The 27,264-nt window shown below is 28.8% G+C and overlaps 1 protein-coding gene and 1 long non-coding RNA gene across 7 annotated transcripts in view; both read left to right on the top strand.

The window, feature by feature from the left end:
- Positions 1-579: 579 nt before the first annotated feature.
- Positions 580-4,637, top strand: LOC132950376 (uncharacterized). Of its 4 annotated transcripts, none has more exons than XR_009665196.1 (7): positions 580-1,418; positions 1,512-1,806; positions 1,875-1,955; positions 2,040-2,118; positions 3,081-3,199; positions 3,273-3,474; positions 4,378-4,637. It is a non-coding gene; the product is annotated as an uncharacterized LOC132950376 (long non-coding RNA). The 4 variants fall into 4 exon arrangements; XR_009665197.1 differs by lacking the exon at positions 3,081-3,199 and having other exon boundaries at positions 1,512-1,603; positions 1,695-1,806; XR_009665198.1 differs by lacking the exon at positions 3,081-3,199 and having other exon boundaries at positions 1,512-1,603; positions 1,706-1,806.
- Positions 4,638-13,161: 8,524 nt separating this feature from the next.
- LOC132950081 (voltage-dependent T-type calcium channel subunit alpha-1H-like) overlaps positions 13,162-27,264 on the top strand; it is a 311,428-nt gene continuing 297,325 nt past the window's right edge. For all 3 annotated transcript variants that reach the window (XM_061021301.1, XM_061021304.1, XM_061021302.1), the window contains exons 1-2: positions 13,162-13,449; positions 25,314-25,680. In XM_061021301.1, the coding sequence (XP_060877284.1) occupies positions 25,344-25,680 (337 nt within the window). In that variant the 5' untranslated portion in view covers positions 13,162-13,449; positions 25,314-25,343. The remainder of the gene's footprint in view (positions 13,450-25,313; positions 25,681-27,264) is intronic.

Here is a 27,264-nt window from a genome sequence, read left to right on the forward strand (position 1 = left end):
GATAGAGACAATATAATATAAAATTGTATATCATACTTATAGTTGTGTATAGTTTGATAATACTTTTATTATTTTAAATACTTAGATTAATAATTTATCAATCTACGCAGGTGTTGGCGTCGAGAAGAATTATTGTAGTGAATTGGCTGGATATATTAGACATCGGTTAAAGGGTGCAGAGACATACATTATATAGTACTTCCTGATGATCACTGTAGTTGTGTGCTACTGTAATAGCATACAGTAAAGACTAATATAAACATGATAATGTCTACTTTTTATTTTGCATTTGTTTATCTTATATTTCATGATTGTGTATAAAAAGTTCCGACGAGGAAAAAATGTATTGTAAAACGACTCAAACGGTAAGTGAATACAGTACAATCTCGGTAATCCGGCCGTTCGATAACCCGATACGTCCAGTAATCCGGCATTATATGTTATACCGGTTTATATGTAAAATTACTATCGTTAACGATAAAACGTGAGATAAAACTAAGTAATTACAGATTAAATACGTATAAACCTATTAGATATTTTATTTTTATTCAGTTAACGTTGGAGTGTTGTGCGTGTTTATTGTGTACCGGTGAGATATAGTGTTGTATTACGAATTACATTAAAATGTCGCAACAACGAAAACGAAAACATACTACCTACTTTAGTTGAAAAACTAGAAATTTTAAATAAAATAGAAAATGGTGACAAGTTAGTAAACCTCGCCAACGAATTTGGAGTAGGTCGTGCTACAATATATTATGATATAAGAAAAAATAGCGAAAAGATAAGGTCTTTTTTTCAAAAATAACGAAAGCTTGAAAAGTATGCGCAAAACATTAAAAACTGGTGAGTTTCCTGGAGTTGAAGATGCCTGGTACGTTTTTGCAAGAACGTAATCAACATACACCTATTTCGGGCGAAATTTTGAAAGAGAAAGTTAAGTATTTTTACAAAAAAATCACACACAAAGAAGATTTTCAAGCTAGTGACGGCTGGCTAAATAAATTTAAAAATCGTTTTGGTTTGAGATTATTGAGTATGAGAAAAAAAATAATGCACTCATCATGGAATAAACAACATAAATAATTGTTTAATCTACTATTTATTGATACAGATAAGGGATAACTGATAACAACAAAAAATGATAGTGAATACCAGTGATCTGGTGATCGGAAACGGATATATTATTCTTCTCATCATAGCTCTCTACATCGTGGATAGGTAGTACTAATAATATCTTAGTTCGTGTCAGTTTTCGCAAGTGTTTTGGTTTTTGGCTTTTTCTGTTGGAAATTGACACAATTGATTGATTCATTAGTTGGAATACAAAATATTTTAAATAGGTACATTAGGTTCACTATGGTCAACAAATGTGAAGTTAAGGGTTGTAGGACAAATGCTATCAAAGGGTCGAAAGTGTATGTGTAAAATATATTACAATTAATTTTTATAATGCATTACATTTATACATGCATATTACAAATTTACTCGTTGTTTTATTTGTATATTAGGTTTCCTAAAGGTGATATTTGCCGTTTATGGGTAAATGCTGTGCAACAATATCAACTAAATTTTTTGCCAAGTCAACAGTCAATTATATGTAGTAAGTACAGACTGCAAACCTAGTATTGTTAGCGGAAAATAGATGCTAAACTAGTTGGCTGTACCTAATTTAACTATGGCAACTAATATAGAATCTGTACAGTCCATGGATATATACAACAACTATATATCTATGGTACAGTCTGAAGTTTCTGTTGAAGAAATTGAAGTTATTATGATTTATGGATGATGTATTATCTGAAAGTAAGTACATTATTTTATTTTGTTACAAATACAGTTTATAACTTATACATTAAAATATTATAAATTAGATTCTGGATCATGCTTATTTCCATCAGTAAAATCTGAAGTTTCTGACGAAGAAATTTAAGTTTTTATGGATAATGTATTATGTAAGTATAAATACGTTATTTTATTTTGGATATGTTTTTAATGCAGTATAGCTATAATTTTTCTAACAAAACATTATAAATTAGGTTTTCAAAAATCTTCATCAGTGTTGTTCGATGAACCAAATGAAGAAAACAATGTTCCATTACCAAAAACTCTGACAAAGTAACTAAAATTTATATATTTTAAATAGTTGTATAAGTTCATGTTGAAGTCTAAAATTGTAAATCTGAGTATGAAACAATATTCCACTTAAAATAACCTTATTCAATCTATAGTTGAGTTGTAAAATATTTAGTGGTGTGTTCTTTGGACCTAGAATCAAGACTTCAACCAAGTATTTATTTTTACTAATGAGATTTTAACATTAAATTATAATATAACCAAGTATTTATAAACACTTTTCATGATATTGATCGGGATTTTATTACAAAAAAAGAAAAAAATTATTTGAAAGATCTTGAGATTCACTGGATAATAATCTTGCCTTTAAATTTTATAAAAAGTTCATTCACTCTAATTTTTAAACCAACAGAGCCAATTGTGATCTGCTGAGCATACAATTTCTTATGTTATGCGTTTGTACGACAAAGAGATCACATGCCAGTGTAGCGCCCTCTTAAGGAATTATTATTAGGTATTTAGGTATATTAATAATTCTCGATTGCTGATATTGCTATATTGCTATAAACACATTATAGCTACATTATAAATACATAGTTGCTTAAATTTCAAACAGCATTATATTATATTATATTATACCTATAATACTGTTATTAAAAGTTTTAATAATTCACAAGTGAATAAATATCCGACCACAACATTTTGGCGCCCGGGGCAATTGTACCCTCCCTGTGCCTCCTCCCCTCAAATGCGACCTTGGAGGTAAAGGGAAATATTCTGTCTGTATGACAGTGTTGTACAGGGTATATTATAATATATACCAGATAGTTTTTAAGTACATGACGTTATAATTTTCAAATTAATTAAAACAAAATAATAAAATTGTTATATTGAGAATAATCGGATAAAAATCCAATATTGTTGAAAATATCAATTTGAATTTGATAATCAATAATGATGTTCATACATAAATTAAAACTGTTAATTGTTTTTGTTTATGGTAGAAAATCAAAATTTCTGCATTTAATACCAAGCACTTTGCTGACTTTATATACTCAAGAATTATTACGTACCCATATAAATTGACAGGTTTGGAATGCTTGCAAACAACAATTCGGATAATGTTAGTTTATTATTATGGGGTACTCAACTCAAAACTCGCATTGACTAATGGTTCTTTGTATTCTTATTTTCAGTCAATCAAATTTAAGAAGAATGAATATGGATCTTCCTCGGAGGAACTTACAACCATTCGCAGCTGTGATATAGAGAAAGTACGCCGCAGCCGCAACCTCAAACCCAACTTAGACCAAAACTAGCGTCACTCAAGTGGCAGCTTGGACGACGGAAACAAAGAAACTAAGTTTTATTTTGAGTATGTTCGCGGCCCACTACGCGGTCAGTATAATACTTTGGGCAAATACTATAGATAAGGAATATGAGGCAAAACCGACTGAAAAACTGAATACCTTCATAATTATTCAGGATCTGATAATATAATATAATATTTTATAATATTTATAGGTATTTTTCTATTTGCACAGTTGTATTTGACATTTATAACTTAATTAAAATTCAATAAAACCAAATTAAAAGGTGCCAATCAATCTAATAAATTAAATTGTATTAAACTAAATAAATATTTAACACATATATTTTAGATAATTATATTAGTTAATAGTACCTTTCTATCAGTCCAAGCTAGATGTATAAAAATACCTGTAATTTTTTTTTATATTCCCACCTATCTATTCCTACTTACTGTAGGTAAAAATGAAAAAGAAAAATATTTTACTATAAAATATCATTTTCTGATGATGAAATATTAAAGCAATATAATTTAAAATCCTTAAAAATTGTTTATTAAATTAAATTGCGGTTGGGACCTTTTACCTTTTCTTGTGTTGTTTGCAGTCAATTTATTTCTACCTACCTGAATATTTCAATTTGAAAGTGCTGATTATAAAATATTATATACTAATTAAATTATATTTTTATTATAAAAATATTTTAATATAGAAAACAGTTTAGTACCTATCTTAAAGTTCCGCCAAATGATATGCGGTGTGAAATATATGCTATAAAAATTAACGTAATAAACATAAAAATCGGTTCCGTTGGTTTATATTTTATAAGGTAAAAAATCCCGTTCCTTGTAATGTCTGTGATATGTTGACTATTAATTGTATTATCATGTTATTAAATGTATGTGATGAATGTACATCAGAAAATGTTGACAGTTTATAGTTAACAACTGCTGCTGACTGCAGGATATAATAAAAAAATAATTCATTGTTGCAGATCTATTGTCAAGGGGCACGTTGCTGCAAATGGTCGATGCGGCGTATATTGATATTATTGCAATTTGGAATATGCTCCCAATACATTCAATGACAATTGAATTTGGGGCAGTCATTTGTGTTGCCCTACAAATACGCTTCTGTGGATTTATTTTCTTATTAATTTTCTTATTTTCTTATTTATTTTTCTACGGAATAACAATCTAGTATTATACTATAATTATGCTAGCAATTTTTAAATAAAAAATGACTTATTTTTGTTTTTTGTTTTTTTAGTCTTTGAATACCTATCTTTAAAAGTTTCAAGCTACATTTTACAGTCCGGCCCTGATTTAGAGAAATAGAGGCCATGTGGACTATTAACTTTGAAGCCCTTTTTAACAAAAAATGTTGATAAAATGAAAAATAAATAAACTATAATGTAACTTTATACATTATTTATTAAATATACATGTATTAGTTATTAAATTACAAATTACAATACACATTTTATCCTAGGTTATTTTGTTAGTGAACCAGTTAAGTTTTTTATTTTTTTTTCTTCTTCGCGTTGGTTTTTAATTTTCTTTTGTCACAAGTATATTTCCTTTTGAATGACATTAAAAATTGAAAGAAATTAAATTTTAAATTAAACAACTAAATATTTAAAATGAGTATTATTTTATGACTTGACAGATGATAGTATGATACTATTGTTATTAAATAGTATTTATTCAGTAAACACTTTATAATAGTTTTACATTGGCACTCACGACTGTTTTTATTAGTTGTTTGTAAATTGTTTTTATTGTATTTAAACATTATTAACAAGGTTCGGAACTTAATGCATTTACATATTTCTTAGGAAACTAATAAAAATGTGTGTAATATTTGTACATACAATATAAATACGAAAATGTATATTACATATTTTTGCATATTTAACTAAGTTTGCATGATTTAGCATATTTGTTTATCATTATGGAAAAAATTATAAATAATGAACATATATTATCGCTCATATTAAAAATAATTAAAAATAGCAATTTTATTTTTCTTTTGTTATGGAGGTACAAAACTGAAGAAAGAGGAGTCCCTATGAATTTGGGGGACAAGTGCTTGTGCACCGCTTGCACACCGCTTGCACATGTGTAAATGAGGGTCTGTTTAGTGTTTATAGTAGCTTCTACTACACAGTTTAGTTATAGGAATACTTAATCATCTATAAAAACCTTAGTACTGAATACTAAACGATTTAGTTAATCAAACTACATTTTAAAGTAGCTTCTACAGTTCTACACTTCTGTACTGTACAATTTAGTTAGGAATAGTATACGAATCAAAACGACCTGATTTGCATCAATAGACAATAATTACACACATGTTTTTACAATTATAACTTATACCTTAGATGTTTACCCAAGATACACATGTAATTACCAATACATAAGTTAAACTTTTTATTTAAAAAATTGATTGTAATTTATAATGTAAGAATCTAACGTGAAACAATTTAAGGTCACGACACGGCCTAATATAGTTGGTATTGGAATTGTGTAGGTACCTACATATTTTAAAAGCATAAAAATCTGTAGGACAATAATACCTAATTGAAATTGCTGTTTAAAGACAAAATGTACTTAATATTTTTCCAAGATCTATTAAGCCGCATCTTTAAGTTCTTTATTTTTGGCTTCATATCACATTGATGAAAATATACATAACGGACCTGACGAAATTAATTTTAAAGATCACATACCTATTACTTTGGTTGGTAATTTTGCAATATTACCATTTTACCACAAAATCGGTTTTGGTTTTTAGTGCAACTTTAAAACAAATATATCATCGTTTATTCTAATTAATATTATAACACTTGAGTGTTAAGTTAATTGTTGTTTTATTGGGAATTTTAATCCACAATTTTAATACTTACAAAAAATAGTCATTATGTTATGTGCTCACCTTTATTTTTGTTGATTACGATTAATTTTATATGTAATAAAATTCCCCGACTGTGTGTGGTTGACATACAGTATTATAATATCGATGTCATGACAAAACAGTACCTACCTAACATAAATTATGTACATGCATTTCTTCGACCGCTGTCGAGCAACATCCCAGAGATGGTCTGGTGGCGCCAAACCTTATATTATTATGTTTTATGTATGTCATATGTACAGCCATTTAATAAATTGAGCTTGCCCCCTCTCCCCTCTGTCGCGAGAAACATTTTTTTTTCTTAATGATCTTTCTGTGCATTTTTTTTTATCAAATATTGCGAGGGTATTGGATGTTTGCTGCAGTTTAACTGAAATAATAACAGCAATATTATTGAAAATCGCATATAATATTCTAATATTATTGTAATTTGATATTAGTCTCATTTTATTTTAAAACAATAGGTTATGGTTATTAAAAATACCTTTACAAGAAAACAAATTATCGTATTTTTTTAATCTTTAAAAAAATATTCATTTCTACCAAAATAGTAATTTATTAATTATTTTCGATAAAATACCTAACTTCCTACAAAATAGCAAATTACATTTTATCATTTCGGTGTACCATTACTCTTAAGTGTTTCATACAAGAGTATAGACTATAGAGCTTAACACAGATATTACATTTTATTTGTAGGTATACCATATAGTGGGTACATATGTGTAGTGCATACCCTATAATATACTAAATAATATTATGTAAGTTTTTGGACATTTATTATTTTATAACCAGATTAAATGAAAATTGTTGTTGTCAATATTTAATCTATCTATTGGAATTATATTAACCATACGAACTATAAGATAACTAAGGATTTTAAAGGATAACTATTTTGATCGGCAATAAAACGTGACCACTATACTGAGATAGAGCGTCATGCGTGATTGATTTGTGTAACAAGGTAGTATAATTCATTTAGTTTAGTCATAGTATAATTTTATATTGAATACAATATCGTCGTTTATAAAGTATTTGTAATAATTTCTATGCTTTGCCTCGCTGATATTATGTTAATAAATAGGTGCCCGCCTATTAACTCCCAATCAGCGTGTGTTACTTACACGATTTTTTCACTCATACCTACGAGTGTTATTACATGGTTATTATTTATTATTATCAGGGGCAGAATGGCTATAATATACTTTTGGTCCGGGGTGCAAAATTAATTAGGTTCCCGTAAATTTTTTTTTAAACTTACTAGGAAAGAGTTCTACATTACAATAGGTAAGAGTTAAATGTAAGAAAGGGCCCGAAAATATTAATCGGAAACTGTTTATAAATACATCATTATAAATACGAATGGGGGCCCGGGTGCTACCGGGTTTATAGCACCCTGAGCCAGTCCGCCCCTGTAATAAATATTACTATCAATATATTTAGTTATGCGAGTACTACCTAGTTAAGTGTACTGTTAGTTCAGTTTGTGATTTTCTGGACAGTATAATTGCATTTAGTATAAACTATATATTAAGTGAATTTTAAATGGATGGTTAATATTAATAACTATTCGTATTTTATGTAAAACAAGATGAGATTGTCTTATGTTCATTGGAATATATTATATAAACAACCATTATGAAATCATTAATTTGTGTTAACCACATATTGTACAAATGTTCAACTTTAATTTCTTTCGACATAACTTAATAGGTATATTGATTTTAAATTAGTCCTCTCTATGAAAAGTTATTTTTTTAGTTTTTTACTTAATCAGATGAAATATGGATTGATAGTTTTTGATTATTTACTAAATTGTTGTTATTTTTTTGTATTTATTATAATTTCATAATTATTTATAGCTGACCCCGTGCACTTCGTTGCCCGTTAAATGTACCAACTCTATATGACTCAAACTTTGTACAATTTTTATTTAATATTCAGTGTATGGTGTTCAAAATTTATCTTAACTTTTCCGTTGCCCGAAATAAAAATTCTGATCCGCAGCAGTACATTATCAGGTAGGAAATCTAACTGCGGTAGATCGCGGACCCCGTGCTGTTTGTACGTAAGTGTTTGACTCTAAAGTATTAAAGTTATACCAAAGTTTGTCGTTTTTACTTAATTCACCTACAGTGGATCAATATACCTAATCAATTAATACAAAATATTATCCTCACCTAACCGTACTAAAATCCGATGAATAAAAAAAAACCAAATTTAACCCTTTTTAAATTAGCCTATCTTCTTCCCAAAGGTCTAATCTACCAACAAACATTAATTTATATGTAATATATATATATATATATATATATATTGACAAAATATAATACAAAATAATAATACAAATTAACAAACATGGCGAATTAACCTATAATCCTATAACCCATAGCAACCATTAATAGACAAAAATTTCTATCGTAAATCTCAAAATTCCTGTTGGAGTACCTACCCGTGGGGGGGGGGGGGGGGGAGGGGTGATCAATTCACAAAGAATGTGGCTTTCTATTGGTTGAAGAATTACGAAATCGGTTCAGTAGTTTCGGAGTGTATCCCGAACATACAAACAAACGCTATCATTTTATATATTAGTATAGATTAAAACATAATTGTATCATTTAAATTTTGAATAGTAGATAAAAATGTATACATATTTTTAATACTTATTACGTGCGACGTGCCAATCAAAAATAAATTATTCTGGTTTTACATCATTATAATATCAGGTAGGTATTGATATTCGATTTTGAATTTAACGTGTAATAATTAATAACGATACTTATCTCAGTGGACTTAATAAATATTAATAGTTTATCAAAACATTATTTTATTTAATCATCCCGTTTCATGGGTAATAAACTAATAACTAGTAAGTGAACAATATCTAAGTGGCGTAGAAACGGATCCTACCATTCGTTGTTTGATCCGTCATTGGTAAACACCAACATCGTGACATTATTTTGCAATAACGTTTGTAGTTTTATTAAGTTTCAACGATTATCTTAAACAATATTTCAAATTAAAAAAAAAATATTTTTATCAACAAAATATCATGAAAATATTCAGAATATACTTACAATTTAAATTTTTCTTTCGCTTTACGGTTCCTCATGCGAGCTTTTTCAGACTACACTAAGCTTCTTCATCGGCCCTGTGTTCATTCTTCTTAGTTGCCAGTCTGTAACTCCCATTTCTTATAATAGGTCCCCTTTAATGATGTTCTTCCATCGGTTTTTTGGGGGTCCCTCCCGTATTTTTCCCTTTTGGATTTCAGTTGACTATGGCTTTTGTTTCTTTTGTTTCTGCTCTTCTGTATTTCACCTCCAACATTTCGCGTATCTACGTCTCATCCAATTGCTCTCTGTGTCAAACACATTAAAGCCCAAAGGATTTTGTTTTAAAAACTATTAGGTTTCTGCCCCATTATTTTAATTGTCGACCATAAATTAGTGTCAGACGTTGGTTATATCACTGTAAGCTCAGATAAATACGGGAACCAAAATAAAAAAGTGAGAATATATTATAACATCCAAATGTAATTTTATTATTTTAATCATTTTTGGTTTTGAAAGGATTTTTTTTATAATATATTCCATCGGGTTTATTAATAAAACTACCTATTACACATTTTGTGGTTTTATTGTACAAACGTTTATGTTAATATGTGATTCACTTCACTTCACAAATATTCCGGTTGATTAAATATTCTCTGGAAATATAAACCACCTGCAGGGAATAGTAATTTTATTTGTTTCAGTACTGGAAAGACGATCTGAAGAATTAAAATAGTTGTCGACTGATCGTTAGAATGTTTCATACTTCAAAGAATGAAATTACAAAAAATTTCTAATTTCGTCTTTAAGTGGTAAAATAACATTAAAAATCGCTGGTTAGTTTGTAATTTATTAATTTAAATGTCTTTGAAAGAACACTATAATGTTTTTTTGGAATATTAGTTTTAAAATGGTCGTTCTACCATCACCTTTAGCAGCAATAAAAATTCTATTTTTACTTTGAGGATAGTTTCTGGTAGAAAATTTGATGTAGGTAGTTGGTATATGTTGCTATAAATTATTAAGAGACTTGCATTTTTGACAAAAAGTATTTATTTAAGCATTTTATATATTTTATTTTATGATCTTAAAAGAAATTGTATACACATTATTTCTCTATTTTTGCTTAAAAGTAAAAACGTTTGAAAATTTAATACAAGGTCCCTTATGAATTATTCTTACAGAAACCGAAAAATTTCACAGAACTATAATCATAATTTTTTGTTATAGACATTTCGAGTTAAAATGTTGACAAAATTGTTTATTTAAACGAAGAACAACGATTTTATTTCTTTTGTTTCAATTCAAAAAAATATTATTCGTAAAGAATCAATCTCCCTGTATAAATCATGAAATTTGGAGTTAAATATTTTCAAACTAGTTTACTACAAAACTATTATAGGCCATTCTGGTTATATTATATTTTACAGACGCCATTTACTCGAAAACTGTAGTTGTGGACGAATGATAATCTAATCACGAATTTACTCTAACCGATATCGACGATCGTTGGATTGTTCCATATTTACCTGTACTGTCACGAACCTGGAGCACATAAAAAGCAATTCTATCGAGTATTGGCACATGTTATATCAACAATTTTTGGTGTAATAAATCGTAACGATGAAGTGATTTCATATCAAAACGGAAGATATTGATTTGAAGCTGCTTAGCGCTTAGTGCATATTGTTATTTTCTACACAAACGTTTCCTCTCAGTTACAAAATCTAAGAAATAGGTACAATATTAATGGCGTTTCACAAAAGTTGATTTCAGATCGAGAAATTCACAAACACGCATTACCTATATTGTATGAATAAATACCATACATTCAATAAAAAAAAGCGATTTACCAACGGCGATTCCATGGTACTCGTGTAAAAGGTATGGTTAATATAATATACTATTATTATACTCATATTATATTATACAATAATGATTCAATAACAAATGTTAACACGGCGCTTCGTGTAGGCAATCTTGGTACTCGAAAGATCGCGATAACCATTTATCTATGTTCTCTATGGGATGTTATATACGGGACAATTTATTTTACTTACAAAGCACATAATATGATACATATTATAAATCAAATGTTATTCTATGAAAGCACATACACATACACACACACAATTTCATTAACTTATTTTAGAAAATATATATCTATATATATATAAAAAAAAAATAGTAATAATTGAAGAGATCCGTTCCACTGCGTCCCCTCTTTCATTCGAGCTCTGGATTGGTCCTACATATATGGGTTTATCGTACAGACGTGAGTATTTTTTCTTTAAGGCATGCGTGCGTCTCGATTACTTTAATTAAACTCTGTATCGATCGCGTGCATTGTTTATAACATAATATAAAGTAGTTAAAATAATTTTTGGATGACATATATTAAAATACATTAAAATACACGTGCACACCTTATATACAACGACGACAACAACGTCGATACAGCTGGAGAGTAAAATATAATAATCTTTGTCATTAATTATTATTGCGTTGTAATATAATATTATTAAAGACGGTCGTGAGAATGGCCTATTAACTGCCACGCCGAGCGTGGTGATCATTATTTTCTGTATGACAACAATAATGGTAGTGGAGGTGGTGGATGACTGTATAATGATACTATACCTCTACCATCCATACCGCGTTATATATACCACGCTATACCGCTGATACCAGTTCATTCCATTAAACACAATATATATTATAGGCCTGGAGGGTGTCTTCGCGTTGTTTCCGTTCGTTTCTATCGCGACGAATATTTGATTTTACACAATATTTTATTTTAGTACAATTATTGTTCTCTCACACTTATAGAAAAATGAAAATCTATCTACGTTAGTGCCTGAAGCAAAACCAATTTTTTCCGGTCAGTGGGAGGTGAGGCGGTTGGATTAAAATTATGTTGATTTGGTGGGATTTCTCTCGACGACCAACAATAATCGAGTTTTTGAATTAATTTTTTTTTCATTTTCTTCGTTTCTCATCTGATTTAATGCTAATTTAACGATGTTATCTTTTTTTCACTATATTATAATATTATATTTATTCGAAATATGCACACAGAGTCCGAATCGCCGGCGGAGGGGATCCGTCCGTCGCAATCCACTGCAAACGCGTAATGCCCACCTGCGGTCCGCATTCTTCGTCCTACAATCATATTTCACACACCCCTACCTACACACAGCATAGTGACCGGTCTCGTCTGCGTGCGTCTAGGTATACGTGCTGTACATCTGCGTGCACGTTATCCTAGTGTCTCCTCGACTTGTGTTCTCGGAGACCCGCCGACGATCGGCCGACAAAATCTGGCGCGTGCGTGGACGCGTGTGGCCGGCGCAACAGGATGTATAGGTACGCACACGCACGCACACACACACACACCCACGCACACACACACACACACACACACGCACGCACGCACACTCGTGATATTATACAAAACGCCGCCGCCGCCGCCGTAGTCGTCTCGCTCGAGTTCAGTCTGTGTGTGCCGCCCGCGTCGTTCGCGACTACCGCCATCGCCGCCGCCGACGCCGCCGCCGCTCCAGTGTGCGCGCCTTTTTAACACCAGTTCATCTCACGTCAGTTCAACTCTCTTCTCTCTCTCTCTCTCTCTCTCTCTGTATCTCGCGATATATTTTTTTTCCTCGTTCGTATCCCTCACGTCGTCGTCGTCGTCGTCGACGGATTCGTTTCGTTTTTATTTCACGTTCGTTTCCGACCAACCGCCACCGAAAACTACCCCCCCCACCCACACCCCCACCCCCGACCATCGGCGTATGGCGTGATCTCCGTCTCGTTACAGAAATATACATACACATACCTACCTACGTGTTGTTATTAGAAAATACCATTTTTGTTTCCGATCGCGTCTTTAATCTCGCTCGCGCGATAATATCACAGCGTTCGCTTTTGAGAATATTACCGTTTATACGCTCGTCGCTATATATCATTATCGTCGTCGGTTCGCCCGCGAACTTGTGGGTCTGTTCGCTTTTTTTTTATCACGTTTTCCTCGCCGTCGATATAATATCATATTGTTCTCGTAGTGAATGGATTACGCGGAGACGACAGCATTTTGAGTGAGTATATTTTGATTACCCGTAACGTATATTCGGGTCTTACACGTTCCCACAGTCCTACGCGTATTACAGTGGTATAAGTGTATAACCGCACATAACCGCGGTCGTGTACCTACGTAGTAACTATACCTATTCGTGTACATTACGATTTCAACGTTGATATTATCTCCTTCGCTGTGTATTCTTCGATTAGGTAATCGGATCACTGGTATTATTCTTACAAATCATGTTGTGTTCGATATAAGACAAAAAGTTTACATATCAAACTAATTTTGTGTTCTCAGTATTGACTGTTGTACATTTTTTTTAAAAATTTGAACCATCGAAGAGCAATCATTCTTAATCGGACTTTTTAATGTGACGTTATCACCAAGTTTTATATACGCTTATTTTTATGCCCTTAAAATTAGAATATTTTAGAATTTTCACAAAAATCATAAAATTGAAGACTTTTATTATTGTGTAGTAGGGACTAGATAGTAATTGATACGTTTCATATGTGAACACATAATTTAAATTTAAGATTACCTATTTCGTAGTTTCTCAAGTACCACTTATATGATATGTTATAAATAAAAAAAAGTTCATACACAATAATTAATAATTTAGGGAACGAGTATAGAAAGAAAAAAAATTATACAATTTTTCAGTTGTATTATAATGTTGTATTCCTAATAATGTTCATAAGAAAGTTTTGAAAATTATTTATATTGCATTTTTTACTTAAAAAATAAAAATAAAAATGCTATGGTTTAGCATTAGCAAAACAATTAATAAATACATATTATTTAAAATTATAGAAACTGTTATTTTTGTGAAATGTAATAAAATATATTATTATAATGTAAAAACAATTTTTCAAAATTTTTTTTACTTTTTACGTCACACGTTGAGTCACATTTTCTTCGAATTAACAGCACTTGTTGGATATTTTGTTACTGAAACATGATGTTACTATAAAAATAAATTATATAAACTTTATGTTCATAAATCAACAGGGATTAATTTATTGTCTCATAAAATCCATTATTTTTTTTATTATCTACAGGTACATTCACAATAATTTTGTTTTTGATACATAAAATATTAAATCCACGATGAACCTCTTAAGATTAAAATAAAAGTTTTGAGGCTTAAGGCTGTCTTGTATAGATGATAAACGAAAACAAATTTTATAATGCTTTTCAAAGTATTAAAATACATAATATTACAGAAACCCGTTATTGTTTACAATATAGTTAAATTTAAATAATTTATGAACGTTATATTTTAATTTTAAACAAAGTATTATAATATGTTGGTAAATAATTTTAGTTTTAAAGGAATCTGCACAAAAATGTGTTGAATTTAATGGTTCATCGAAATTGTATGGATGACCAATATAATAGTGTGAAAGTTGAACGTCTGAGCTGATTAAAGGATGGCTATTTTTTTTTATAATTCGTTAAAGTTTAATGATCTTTCCAAATTTGTACATGCCGGCATTGGTATTCTAATAGTTTTTTAGTTAGCATAATGCTATAATATAATTTGCACCTTGTGCTTATACTTTATTTTAAAAATGTCAAACATTTTTACTTGAATTTATATTCTAATAAACATAGTTTAAAAAACTATGTTGAAATTATTTCTTGAAGGTATAGTTTTATTATTAATTTTTGATAACGTTTTTTTTTATTTTTGGTACGATGAGTTTTAAACCCATTATTTATTCATAAATATTCTAAATTTATTTTATTTATGAAAACTTTAAATTTAAAAAACACATAATAACTAAATTATTTACTGATTTTTTGTTGTTTTAACTTTCAAATTTATAACAATAAATAATGACACAATCATTTCTTGCAACAATGTGGCCTGACCTTGTTTCACGACCCGACCATTTTATGCATTTTATCGAATGGTTTCTACACACTTCAAACTCATTGATTTTAATTTTTAGTTATTCTTAAGAATATTACAGCTTGATAATAACATTACTTACACAGTTTTGATAGACAAAAAAAAATATAACAGAAGTTTGAATTAGATTACAATATCCATCTACATTTTAAAAATAAATTGTGTTAGTGTTTAGTGATAAGAATTAACTGTGATAATGAATCAGTCCACGTTGTGTGCATCGATATCTGTGCTAGGTAATGAGAGTGATAGTCGTATATTGTTAGAAGTGTGTATAAAGCTATTTAAATCGTTCGCAATCATTAATTTTATTTTTAAAAATACCTCTTAACCAAGAGTTATTTAATTTATATAAAAATTAATTATATAATTTTATATCATTAATTATATTACCATTCAGAAAAATAGTTTGTTCTAGGTAAGTACTTGTTTTGAATGTCTCTCCTATATTTAACGGAGAATTTATACAATATTTTAGACCGTTGTATAGGTACGAAGTCTGATTACGTAAAGTTTGGTGTATTCGAAATTCATGCCAAAAAAATAAACGTCATTTGAAACGTCTAAATTCCATTCCATTCCTTAGCGAGGTCTGTCCGAGTCACATGCCATGTATAACTTAAACAATCATCGACATATTTTTTTATAATAAAAACGGAGCGGAGACAGCTTATTAGCAGTATTGGTTTAGTAATTTATTTTTATTTATTAGTCCCTACATATATTACATTACATATACTACCTGGTATATAATAACTATTACCTATTATTACCACTAGTATTACTAACCGTTATTAGTATGAACAGTGTACATCAACTCCGACGTGCCGTACCTATAACTTTATGAATAGGTAGGTAGTTTAAAATATTTTTTGATTTACTACAAATAACTAAAACCATTCAATGAAAAATCGCTTTGTTCTTATACAAATCCAATTATATTGAAATTTGATTTTCAAATGCTCATAAAAATTGAATGTGGAATTATGCTAATTTTTTTTATATACATTTAATAAAAAATTATGAGGAACTTTGTATTACATTTAACGACATTTATCTATTAAATTATGAAAAAATTTCAATTTTTGATATTTGTTAATTATTGAAAAAAAAATGTACTAAGATGAATCTTATACTCAATTTTCAAGATAAATTATTTTTATCAATATAAATTGAAAACAAATCAAAATAGTATACGTTATGCAATTTGGACAGACCACTTTGAGAGATGGCAAGTTATTCGGACAAACCCTTAAACAATATGTCATGGAATTTAGACTTTTTTTGGCTTGCCATTCTGATACAGTTGTGAAGTTGCACTATTACATTATCCCAAACCGGTATTTGTAAAACAAATATCGAAATTATAAAGATTTTTTTTTTATCATATAACTGCTTTAATTTTTAGTGTTTATTGGTTGTATTTATGTATTTTTGTTTTTTGATGGCTTTAAATAATACAAAAATAATTACAACCGTATTTACCTAATAAAAAAAAAAAATGAAATCCTCCAAGAAATATATTGGTATTTACTATTTTTACTTATCTATACTAAATATTATTTATGGGATGTTCGGACAGATAAAGAATCATAGACCATTCGATTCGTAATTGTTTATCTAACGTTTCACGTTTACAAGCCTTGTCTCTTAAACAGTTTGAAGGTTGACATAATATTATTATTAGTGATAATTATTACTAGTTGCATGCAATTACAAAGACGTGATAAACGGTATAGTATGTTCGTGAGGTTTGGGGAAAATCGTATTTTTTGTGTGTACATTCCGAAAACCATAGAGAGAGAGAGAGAGTGAGAGAGAGAGAGAGAGAGAGAGAGAGAGAGAGAGAGAGAGAGAGGGAGAGAGAGCATGTAAGGTGTTTATTTATTACGTTTAGATATTGAATATCTGAAAATTCAGTTGAAGAAGGGATTATTTTTTACGTCCTGCGTAGTCGTTTTCGGTTGTTATAATAGCAAAAATGTGTTTGTTAGATGCGTATCCATTAGACACGGTTGGTCATGGTGTTTGTGAGTCGCGTATCCATTAAAGACGTTGGCCAATGGGGAATTTTTGTTTCATTTAAACGTAATTTTTAACGAAATAGGGCATTTTAACGAAAAGTGATTGAGGGATGTCAGAAGTGGAAGCAAAAACGCATCGTTTGGTGTGTGGATTATTGAATACGGTGCAGTATTCGTTGAGAAAAAGGGATGTCGGCATCAGAAATAATATAATATATGATTATTATATTATTGTCATATTAGTTTATTTTAGTGATTTTTAATATTTTTGACTCCTTTTAAATAATACTTCTTTTATAGACATATCATAAAGCAAACATTTTAAGTCCCAATGTATGGATTATTTTATGCAGATTTCGATTTTTATTGCTGTATGCCTAAATATAATATTATATTTTATGTTATCAGTTTATATTACATATTACACATATCACATTATATTATATATAATTCTTATCTGAATAGTCAAGTTTTAAATATAACAAGACGTGATTTCAGTGATAGACATAAAAGTTACTCATATATTATATATTATGTTAATAAGATGAAATGTATGTGACGATTGAAAATTATTATTTAAAAAATTAGCGGGATTTCTAATTTAGTCTGTATAATATTTAAAAAAAATATACCATGGCCCCGCTTAAAAATGTACTTTAAAAGTCTTCTAGCATCGAGTTACGGGCTTATTGTAATATGCAACATTGTCATGAAGTATTTCAATTAAAACATTTGAGTCAAATGTTACATTATTTACAGACCGCACCAACCAAAGTAACCCTTGACGATAATCGTAGAATGGAAATGACAAACATTTTCATTAAACGTTAGTTTGAATTTCACCTGTACACCTAATACGCAATATAATAAGAATTTAAAGCCATTTTTTTATAATATAAGTTTTATATTATTTTAATTTATTATTTAGATAATATTAAAAAAAAAAAAACTTAATAATAATATTGTTTACTATAGTAATGATATAATACCAAGCATTCATATAGTATTTAGATAAATACAATTTAATATAAAAATAATACAAATAAATAGTAGACGCACGCAAATATTAATGTTGTATTTTACAAAAATAGTTTCTATACTCATTCGTAAATTGTATTTTCAACTTAAAATATTCTCATTTAAATTATTTTACGGATGTAATCAAAACGTACCTAAACAAATGAAATACATTTTTCTAGTGTTTAATATTTTCTTTTGTTATTTTTATTGTTTTCATTGTTTTCATTTTTCTTTTTATACGGAATGGTTACCAGAAAAACTTTTGTCTGTTAGCTTAAAAAAATGAATTTAATATCAATACTTTACACATTAAAACTGTTTTAAGTCTTAGGTGTAAATTATATTATCATTGGATGTTTATTAAAACATATTATTTTACAAACCCATTTGTTGATAATATTAAAAATTTTAGAATAGCTTGATGTGCGTTATTATAATATTATTAATTTTTATTAGTTTAGGCTGTTGCACAAAAAATATATTTGTTCACTGGAGGTGCATTGTAGGACTACAATAGGAGTTATTGATATAAATGTAATATTAGTTTATAGAATATATTTATCTTAAGTTAATTCAATGAGGGCAATAATAGTAGTAAGAGGTCAAGAGTTTTATGAAAATGATACACGAGGTACTTATCATTGTCTTGTTGGAAAACTGACTATGTCATCCTTACGTGTCACTTATGTATCACTCTTGACACCTTTTTTTTCTGAACTTGAATATAGATCACACGATGATAAGAACACTCAATCTTCGTGGGCTTTATTAAAAATATTTATGTTGAGAAAAATAATACTTTCAATGTTTAAGAACGATAATTTATTGCACACAATAGACTTTATTATCAATATCAGTTTCATGTAGTCGTACATCGGATATTCAAGGAGTCAAGTATCACGCGTGTATCGTATAATATAGGGAATTAATAAAACCACTAAGCAATGTTCAACATTTTTCGATTAATACTAATATCAATTTAAATATACACCATACCATGATTCTACGACCACGCCAGTCTATGTATTATCCTATTAATGGTTTACCCAACACGCATAGACGCATAATATTAGAATATATTAGAACATATTTCGACATTTATGTGCTCGATCGTATTTCATAATCACCAGAATTTCTCACGGTTTCTCGTATTTGTGTACGTATAAAACAATTTACGATCATGTACAGTTTGATGATATTTAGATATTTAATATCTAACGCAATACACTTTATTGTAAATTAATAAAAATAAATGTTACGTCTGGTTGTTTACAACTCACTTGGCAAATTTCACATCATATAAATTAAGCAATTCAGAAAGAGAACACAATGCTATAAAAACAGATATACTCATTCTCAGTCTACCTTTATACTTTAGTGCGCTGTGGCGTATCCAAGGAGGGCTTAGGGGGCTATACCCCCCATTGACTGTGTTGACCATAGAATTTTATCAAGATGAATAAAAAAATAAAAAGTGTAAATAAAATACGTATTGTATTTGTATACTTAGCCCCCCCCCCCATTTCAAAATTCCTAGATACGCCACTGCGGTATTTGTCCAGACCACTTTGTCACAGTATATCACTGTAGATCACCCACATATTATACTAAGTTAATACGACACATTTAATGGTAATTATTCCCTTTGATCAACCATAACAATTTAGATTATAATTTAATTACGAACAAGAAAATAAGTTATTTCTATCAGATTTAGGTATACCTACGTAAGTATTACGTGTAGTAATTACAGTTGAATGTTAAGTAATTAGTATGATAACACGGATAGTATCATTATATTACTATCGTACTTAATATTATGGTAAACTCCTACGAAACTAATTGAAAAAATGTTTATGTACATAGATATAATATATTATAATACATAATTATTAATACAATATTATGATTTTATATACCTATAATATAATTACATTGGTTTAGTGGTCAATGCATGTCAGATAAAAATATAATGTTAATTAAATTATACTCTATTCTTGGCTACTTTATTTTTTTGAACAAAATATAAACTATAAAGCGGACAAAATATATAAGCCATACAAAGCCAATATAATATAATAATACCGATTTACAGACGACCCCTTGTAAACGGCAGGACTTTGGCAGTCACCAGATAGTTATGTTGGGTTGTTCAGTATATGTATTATTTGAAAACTTATCCATTAATATGAAAACATCGTTATTACGTCTGCGACAGTTATATTTCAAACGGATTTTATCTGTTTATGACGTTGTCTTTAAACCGAACACTTATATTTCCCATTACTTAATCAAATTTAAAATTTTCCAGGAGTTTTCAACTTTTTAAATTCATATTCAACAATAAAAAAAATAATACCGTCTGATGGTATTTTGGCCAGGAGAGAGGTTCAGCGTTTTGTAATTGCCTTAAGAAGACATTTGTATAATATAATTTCATAGTAATTATGACGATGAATTTGTTAAAACAAAATAATTGTTTTAATTTCAATAAGCCAATCATGGAAATATTGAGTTTATTTTTGTTGTCGAGTAGATAAGCGGAATACATTTAAAAATATTAAAAATGTTCAACATTATATTTTTAGTTTAAAACCTTTTTTTATTCACAATAATTATTATTATATACTACCTACGTTGGATAGCATTAATAGAATGTTTAATTGAATATTTTTTACAAAATAAGTAAAATAATATAAAACCACGCTTTGATAACGAAATATGAATCTTAAAAAATAATCCACCTGGAATAAAGACCTCCGTTTTATTGAAAATATTTGTATCTAGGTAGGTAATATAAATATTATTTCAATATTTCATGTTATATTTTTTAATGAGGATAGTGTTGGGTGTACTTTTGGTGTGCATTATTTACAAGAAGCGTATCCGTTGTCTGTTGTAATTCCTATAGTGATATGTTTACAATGTTACAATTAAATTACAATGCATTAATCAGTATTTAAAATTACCTTGGTATACTATAAACGATTAGTTTAAATTTCTAATAGGTCTGAAATATTGGGTGACAAATATTTTAAAACGGATAGTAAGTACTTATATTATTTATCATTTGATCCATATTTATATGATAGCCCGTAAAATATAAATCAGTTTAAATTAGTTTAAATACTTAGTCGTAACTAGTGGTTGGGCGGCTACTGGTTTTTTTTGTAGCACGCTATCGTTATAACTACTACTTTTAACCCATTTTTGTACCTCACTATTACCACTGTTACTTTTTTTTTTTTTGATTGTTGTGCGCTAATTCTGATGCAATTATTTCAACGTGGTGTACTAATTTGTCACTGTTTTTGTTTTTTATTTTTATTCAATCAATAGTCATAGGTAATAAAATATTAAATTGTCTTATTAATAATGGTTTTTATACACGAAAAATACGGCGCTGTCTAATCGATTAGACCATCGTCGTTATAATTTTCTTATCAAAACATAAATGTGTTATTTGAAATAACATTATATTATAAATTAATTATTATATTGTTTTGTTTGTGGTTAAAATATAACTTATTATTTCATGCTAGTATTATGTTTAATTAAACATTTTATCGTCAATACAATTATCCTCGTTCAAATGAAAATCTGAACTTATATTTTAATAATATTGGTTCATATTTTGAAATTCAATAAATAATTATTTGATTACAGCTAGTATTTCACTGCGTTGCGAGTACTGTGGTTATACTGTACTGTACTGTGTGTATATTAATCATTACATTTACTCCCAAACAGTGGTTAAAACCAAATCATTCATTCAAAACTAAAAATTAATAAGCCATTACTGGTTGAATTTATGTAAATTATATTTTATTATATCAAAATGTGTATAAAAAAAAAAAATAGAGGAAAGTTTATGACTCCTCTGCAGTACAGTAGGTGTTGAGTGTACCTCGTTATTGAGTCAGTAATTGTAATGTATATTGTGTTAAATTTGAATTCAATAATAAATCATTGCAAACGAAAAACAATTCTGAGCGAAAACGGTCTGTCAGCCAATATTACTAAGTACATTTCATGATACAGTTTTATATTGCTACTATAGTAATTTATTTTACTATTGGTAATACAATAAGTTGAATACAATTTTTACGAAAACATTGCATTTATTAAAATAATAATATTTAATTTTTATGATCGTGTATTAGGTATATATTTTATATCATATTATCATATATTATATTATTTTTTGAGTCAATTGTGTGAATAGGTCTGTGGTATAAAATAGGCAATATTAAAAATAGTGTACCTAAATGTCACCATAATAATATAATATACAATAAATATAAAATAAAATAAAATATAAGTTTCAAACCCCCACAAAAATTAACATTTATAGGAAAAAAATTCCAAAATGTCAAATGTTTATAAATATTCAAAATATTTTTAAAAAAAAGCAGTTATGTGGATGTCGCTCTGCTGTACAGTAGGTTACAAGTGGGTCAATGCATAATGGATTGTATTAAACTTGAATTCAATGATATATTATAATATCATTGTATAAGAAAAACGATTCTGAGCGGAGACGGTTTGTCAGTCTGGATTTTTTATGTTGTTATATTATTTATTATAGCCTGTTAGTTGAATTAATATTATCATTTTTTATTCGTTGCTATGGTCATAAACAAAGCGTTAGAAATTACAATCCCATTTTTAGAGGTTTTTTGTAATTTGTCGGTAGTTTTTCCTGTGGCATGAAATAACTGTTGAGAAAATCGAAAAATGACCTCTCTGAAGTACTATCTTGATCCAATCTGCTAAAAGATAAAGTACTATATGTTGAAATCGAAGACTTCCATCAGGTAGAAATTTTGTATACAAGATAAAAAAAATAAAAATAAAAAAAATAACACCATTGTAAGACCACTAGCTTCCTCGTTCCGCTCAGAAACTTATAACACCATGTATATAAAATGCTAATGTAAACATTTGGAAAAATTTTTGAATATTCACAGTTGTTCGTTTTTCAATTAGGTACAGCATAATAACAAAACCTGTTTTGTAAAAAATTGGGTTTACGTAAAAAATTCTACATTTTCTTCAATCATTAAGAAAAGTATAGGGAATTTTTAATTTTGACCACCCAAAAGTACCAATTAGTTTTACTTTCCTACCAGAAAAGGTATATTGAAGTTGAAAATCGAAGTATTTTTATACTTTAAATCATGTATACCACCTACGTACAAAAAATAAATAACAATAAACAAAAAACAAACACATCATTGTGAAATCAATACATTCATCACTCCGCTCAGAATCCAAAAGAGACTGAGGGGATCTGAAATAATAATAATGAGTAATGACTTTAAAATGAAATAAAATATGATGAATAATATGTTTTATATTATTATAAGTTTAGATTAAAAACCAATGATTGATAACATTAATAACAATCTAATTTATCGTAGTATTACAAATTTGGTGTCTAAAAGATAAAAACAAATCCTATATTAACCTGCAATTATTACGACTCGAAATTTTTTTTTAAATCGCACATCAATTATTATTTATTATCTAGATGATAAGTCAGACGTGAAGTATTTTTTTTTTGGTTATATACTTATATAGGTACATTGCCAAATAATAAGTTTTATCTCGAAAGATGAAAACTGTCACGATAAAATAATGACCATGTTACATTTCAAGCTGTCAAGTTAAATCTTAACAAACGTTTGGATAATTTAAATATTTAACAGCGTAGTATAAGTCCTTTTCTTATTTTCCAAACACTATTTTCTGTATCGTAAACGTATATCCATGTAAGTGTGTTTCAAGTAAATATGAATAGATCATTGTTAAGATTAAGGTTTTAATATATACATCAATACACACATAAGCACATGATGGCCGTGTACATTATTTTGAAAACTTCAATTTTTTTTTAGGAAATTAATACATAATACATTTACGACACAGTATTGCATGTTCATTATTTTCTGTTTTATTATTAAAATGTATTTATTATTTATGATCTAGAATGTTGAATCGGCCGGGTTAAGGTCTAGACTATGGCTTTCTTAGTTTCAATTTTAAAAACAAAATAATTTATTTTTCATTTGTTCATAAACTTTTACAGAATTCTGAACTCTGAATTGGAATCTCAACTAAATCCAATTTTTCAGTTAAAAATATCGAATGTTTATTATCCTTCGTAATGTGTTTGTAAAGTTTTTGTCAAAAACTTTATTTCCTTAACGTAACTGATTGTCGTCGAGACAATTTGGTCCAATATATACTGGACTTTAAAATACATTTGAATGTTGTTCATACGTAGTAGAAATAAAAATACAATTGCGCATTTATTGAAATCTTTCGTTTGTAATGTTATGTAAAACGATTAAACTAAGCAATCATATTAGCTTAGTAATGTATACATATTATTATAATATAGTTAATTTACATTTTTAAAATAAATACTAGATGAGCCATTCGTATAATGTTTTTAGTTGGAAAATGAAAATACAGCAAACGTGTTCTCGTTATTCACGCAGAATTTACAATTTAAAATATTTTAATTACTTGAGATATACATATAGTTGAAATTCGATTTATATACCATAGGTATTATTGAGGGATTGAGTCATTGAGATTGTGTGCACTGCGTGACGCCATGCATGAGAGAATCACGGGGCATGAAGTTTAAAAGGAATATAAAATCAAATAACTATGACGTAATGATGTTTTTCATCCACTAAAAATAAAATATATAATATCGATTATTGGGAAATAAAAAGAAAAACAATGCGTGGTTTACACCTCTGCGGCTTATGCACTGTAGGTACCTATTATAACACTCGTACCCTAGAAGTATGTACATTGTGCAACGATCTCCTCGCATCCGAGCTGTCGACGTATTTTGTTTTGGAAATAATGAGGTGTAAATATTGTTTTTCGTTCAAGGTCCTGTGCTATTGAAATATAATATATGCGATGAGGCATTCGGCAGTCGGCGGCGTGGAGGAATGCGTCTACCGACGGACTAGCTGCAACCATGGCTTGTTGGCCAGGAGCAGCTCGGACTCGGACTTGGCCGTGGTGACGGCTGGTTATCCCGGCAGCCTGGACGTCGAAGCTTACGAGGACGAGGAAGAGGAGGAGGAGGACGGAGACGACTCGGAAGACGATAGGGACGACGACGATGACTGCATGGGAGCGGAGCGCAATCAGCAAGAGGAGCTACCGTATCCAGGATTCGTGTCCATATCGATGAGATACCTGGACCAGAAGTCCAGGCCCCGAAATTGGTGTTTGGCCATGATCACTAACCCATATCCTTTTTTTGCTGAAAGTTTTCGCATGGATTTAAAAGGTTTTAAACATTCCCAATCGTTTTAAGACGTTACGCATTACAACTTCTATTGACCGTCTATCATTAATTATCAATAACATTATAGGTAGTAAAAACAATACGTTATTATTATTTTAATTAATTTTTAGTTTTTGTAATATTTATTTAGAGAATATTATCTAAGAAAATATAAATAAAATCATCAATAGGAATTCAAACGTTATACCACATTATCACAAAATTACAAATGTAATGAAGTGTTCTTCGAATAGTATATAAGCATGGAAGTAATAAAGTTTTATTTTATTTTCTTTCTTCTACAAACCAATAAGATATTGTTATTACTGTATGGCTATTTTATGTTAAACATTAACGGCTTCTCCATGATATTTATCTAATCTCTTTCGATTTTTTTTTATTTTATATTTGAAGTTTTAGAAGTAGATCCGAGTACTAACAATACCATCGGTTAAAAGTAAAGATACTCAAATCGACGAACTTGTATAGTACGTATTCCTACTTAAATTAAATTATACGATAGGAAGTTGAGAAGTAGGTACTATAGTATTAAATACAACAAAATCTGTCTGAAACAACCTACGCTTGTGTTGCCCTAAGATGGTTTACTTTATATCTGACTTAGTAAGACAATCACTGAATAATCTAAAAACTTGTTTAAGTATTACAATTTAAATCACCAATACCATGTGTTTTGGATACATTAATCATGACAAAAGGCTTGTTGGAAATAAATATGCGTTTTTAACAAACAGAATTTGGAGTCAATTTTATCGGCTTAGAAGAATTATTAAAACTTATTTACTTATATGTACAACGTGTAATACATAGAACACAGTATAAACGTATTTATAATAAAGTTTAGTAATTTATTGTGTACCTAGTATAGTTAATTCATAACATTATTGTGGTATATAACAATATAATGTAATGTTTTTAAAAGTAATACTATTAGTTATTATCTTAAAACTAACTATAAAATCATGTAGTTATTTTCAGTTTCCATCTACCAATAAGGTATGTACCTACATGCAGTATACAATATTTTAACATTAACCAATAAGTAGGTATATGATGATCTAGAAAAATGATTGAATGGATTATTCAAAGAATTTTTTGAAGACGGGGTCAGAACACTTATTTTACAGTTATAAATTATTGTTTTTTTAGACTTTTGAAATCATTGTCTGTAGTACTTATATTTGTATACATATAAATACATACAATAATAATGTATATAATATATTATATACACACGATAAACGTAAACAATAATGATTATTTTAATATATTAGGGTCGTTATTTTATTTTGTTATTTTCAATTAAAAAACTATTTCAATACGGAACACGTATAGCAGCCGCATAGGGTGGTCATGCGAACTGTTATTTGAATTATAACTAGCGTGTAATTAAACAAACCGTTAGGGGAGCACTAAATCCCGCAGGATTTTATGTTTATTTTACAATGCATGAATATGTATATTTGTAATGCGTATTCGTGTACACAAAAGTAAAACTGGGCATGACCAATAAATAGTTGAATG

This window comes from Metopolophium dirhodum, chromosome 8, assembly GCF_019925205.1.
Source record: "Metopolophium dirhodum isolate CAU chromosome 8, ASM1992520v1, whole genome shotgun sequence".
NCBI lineage: Eukaryota > Metazoa > Arthropoda > Insecta > Hemiptera > Aphididae > Metopolophium > Metopolophium dirhodum.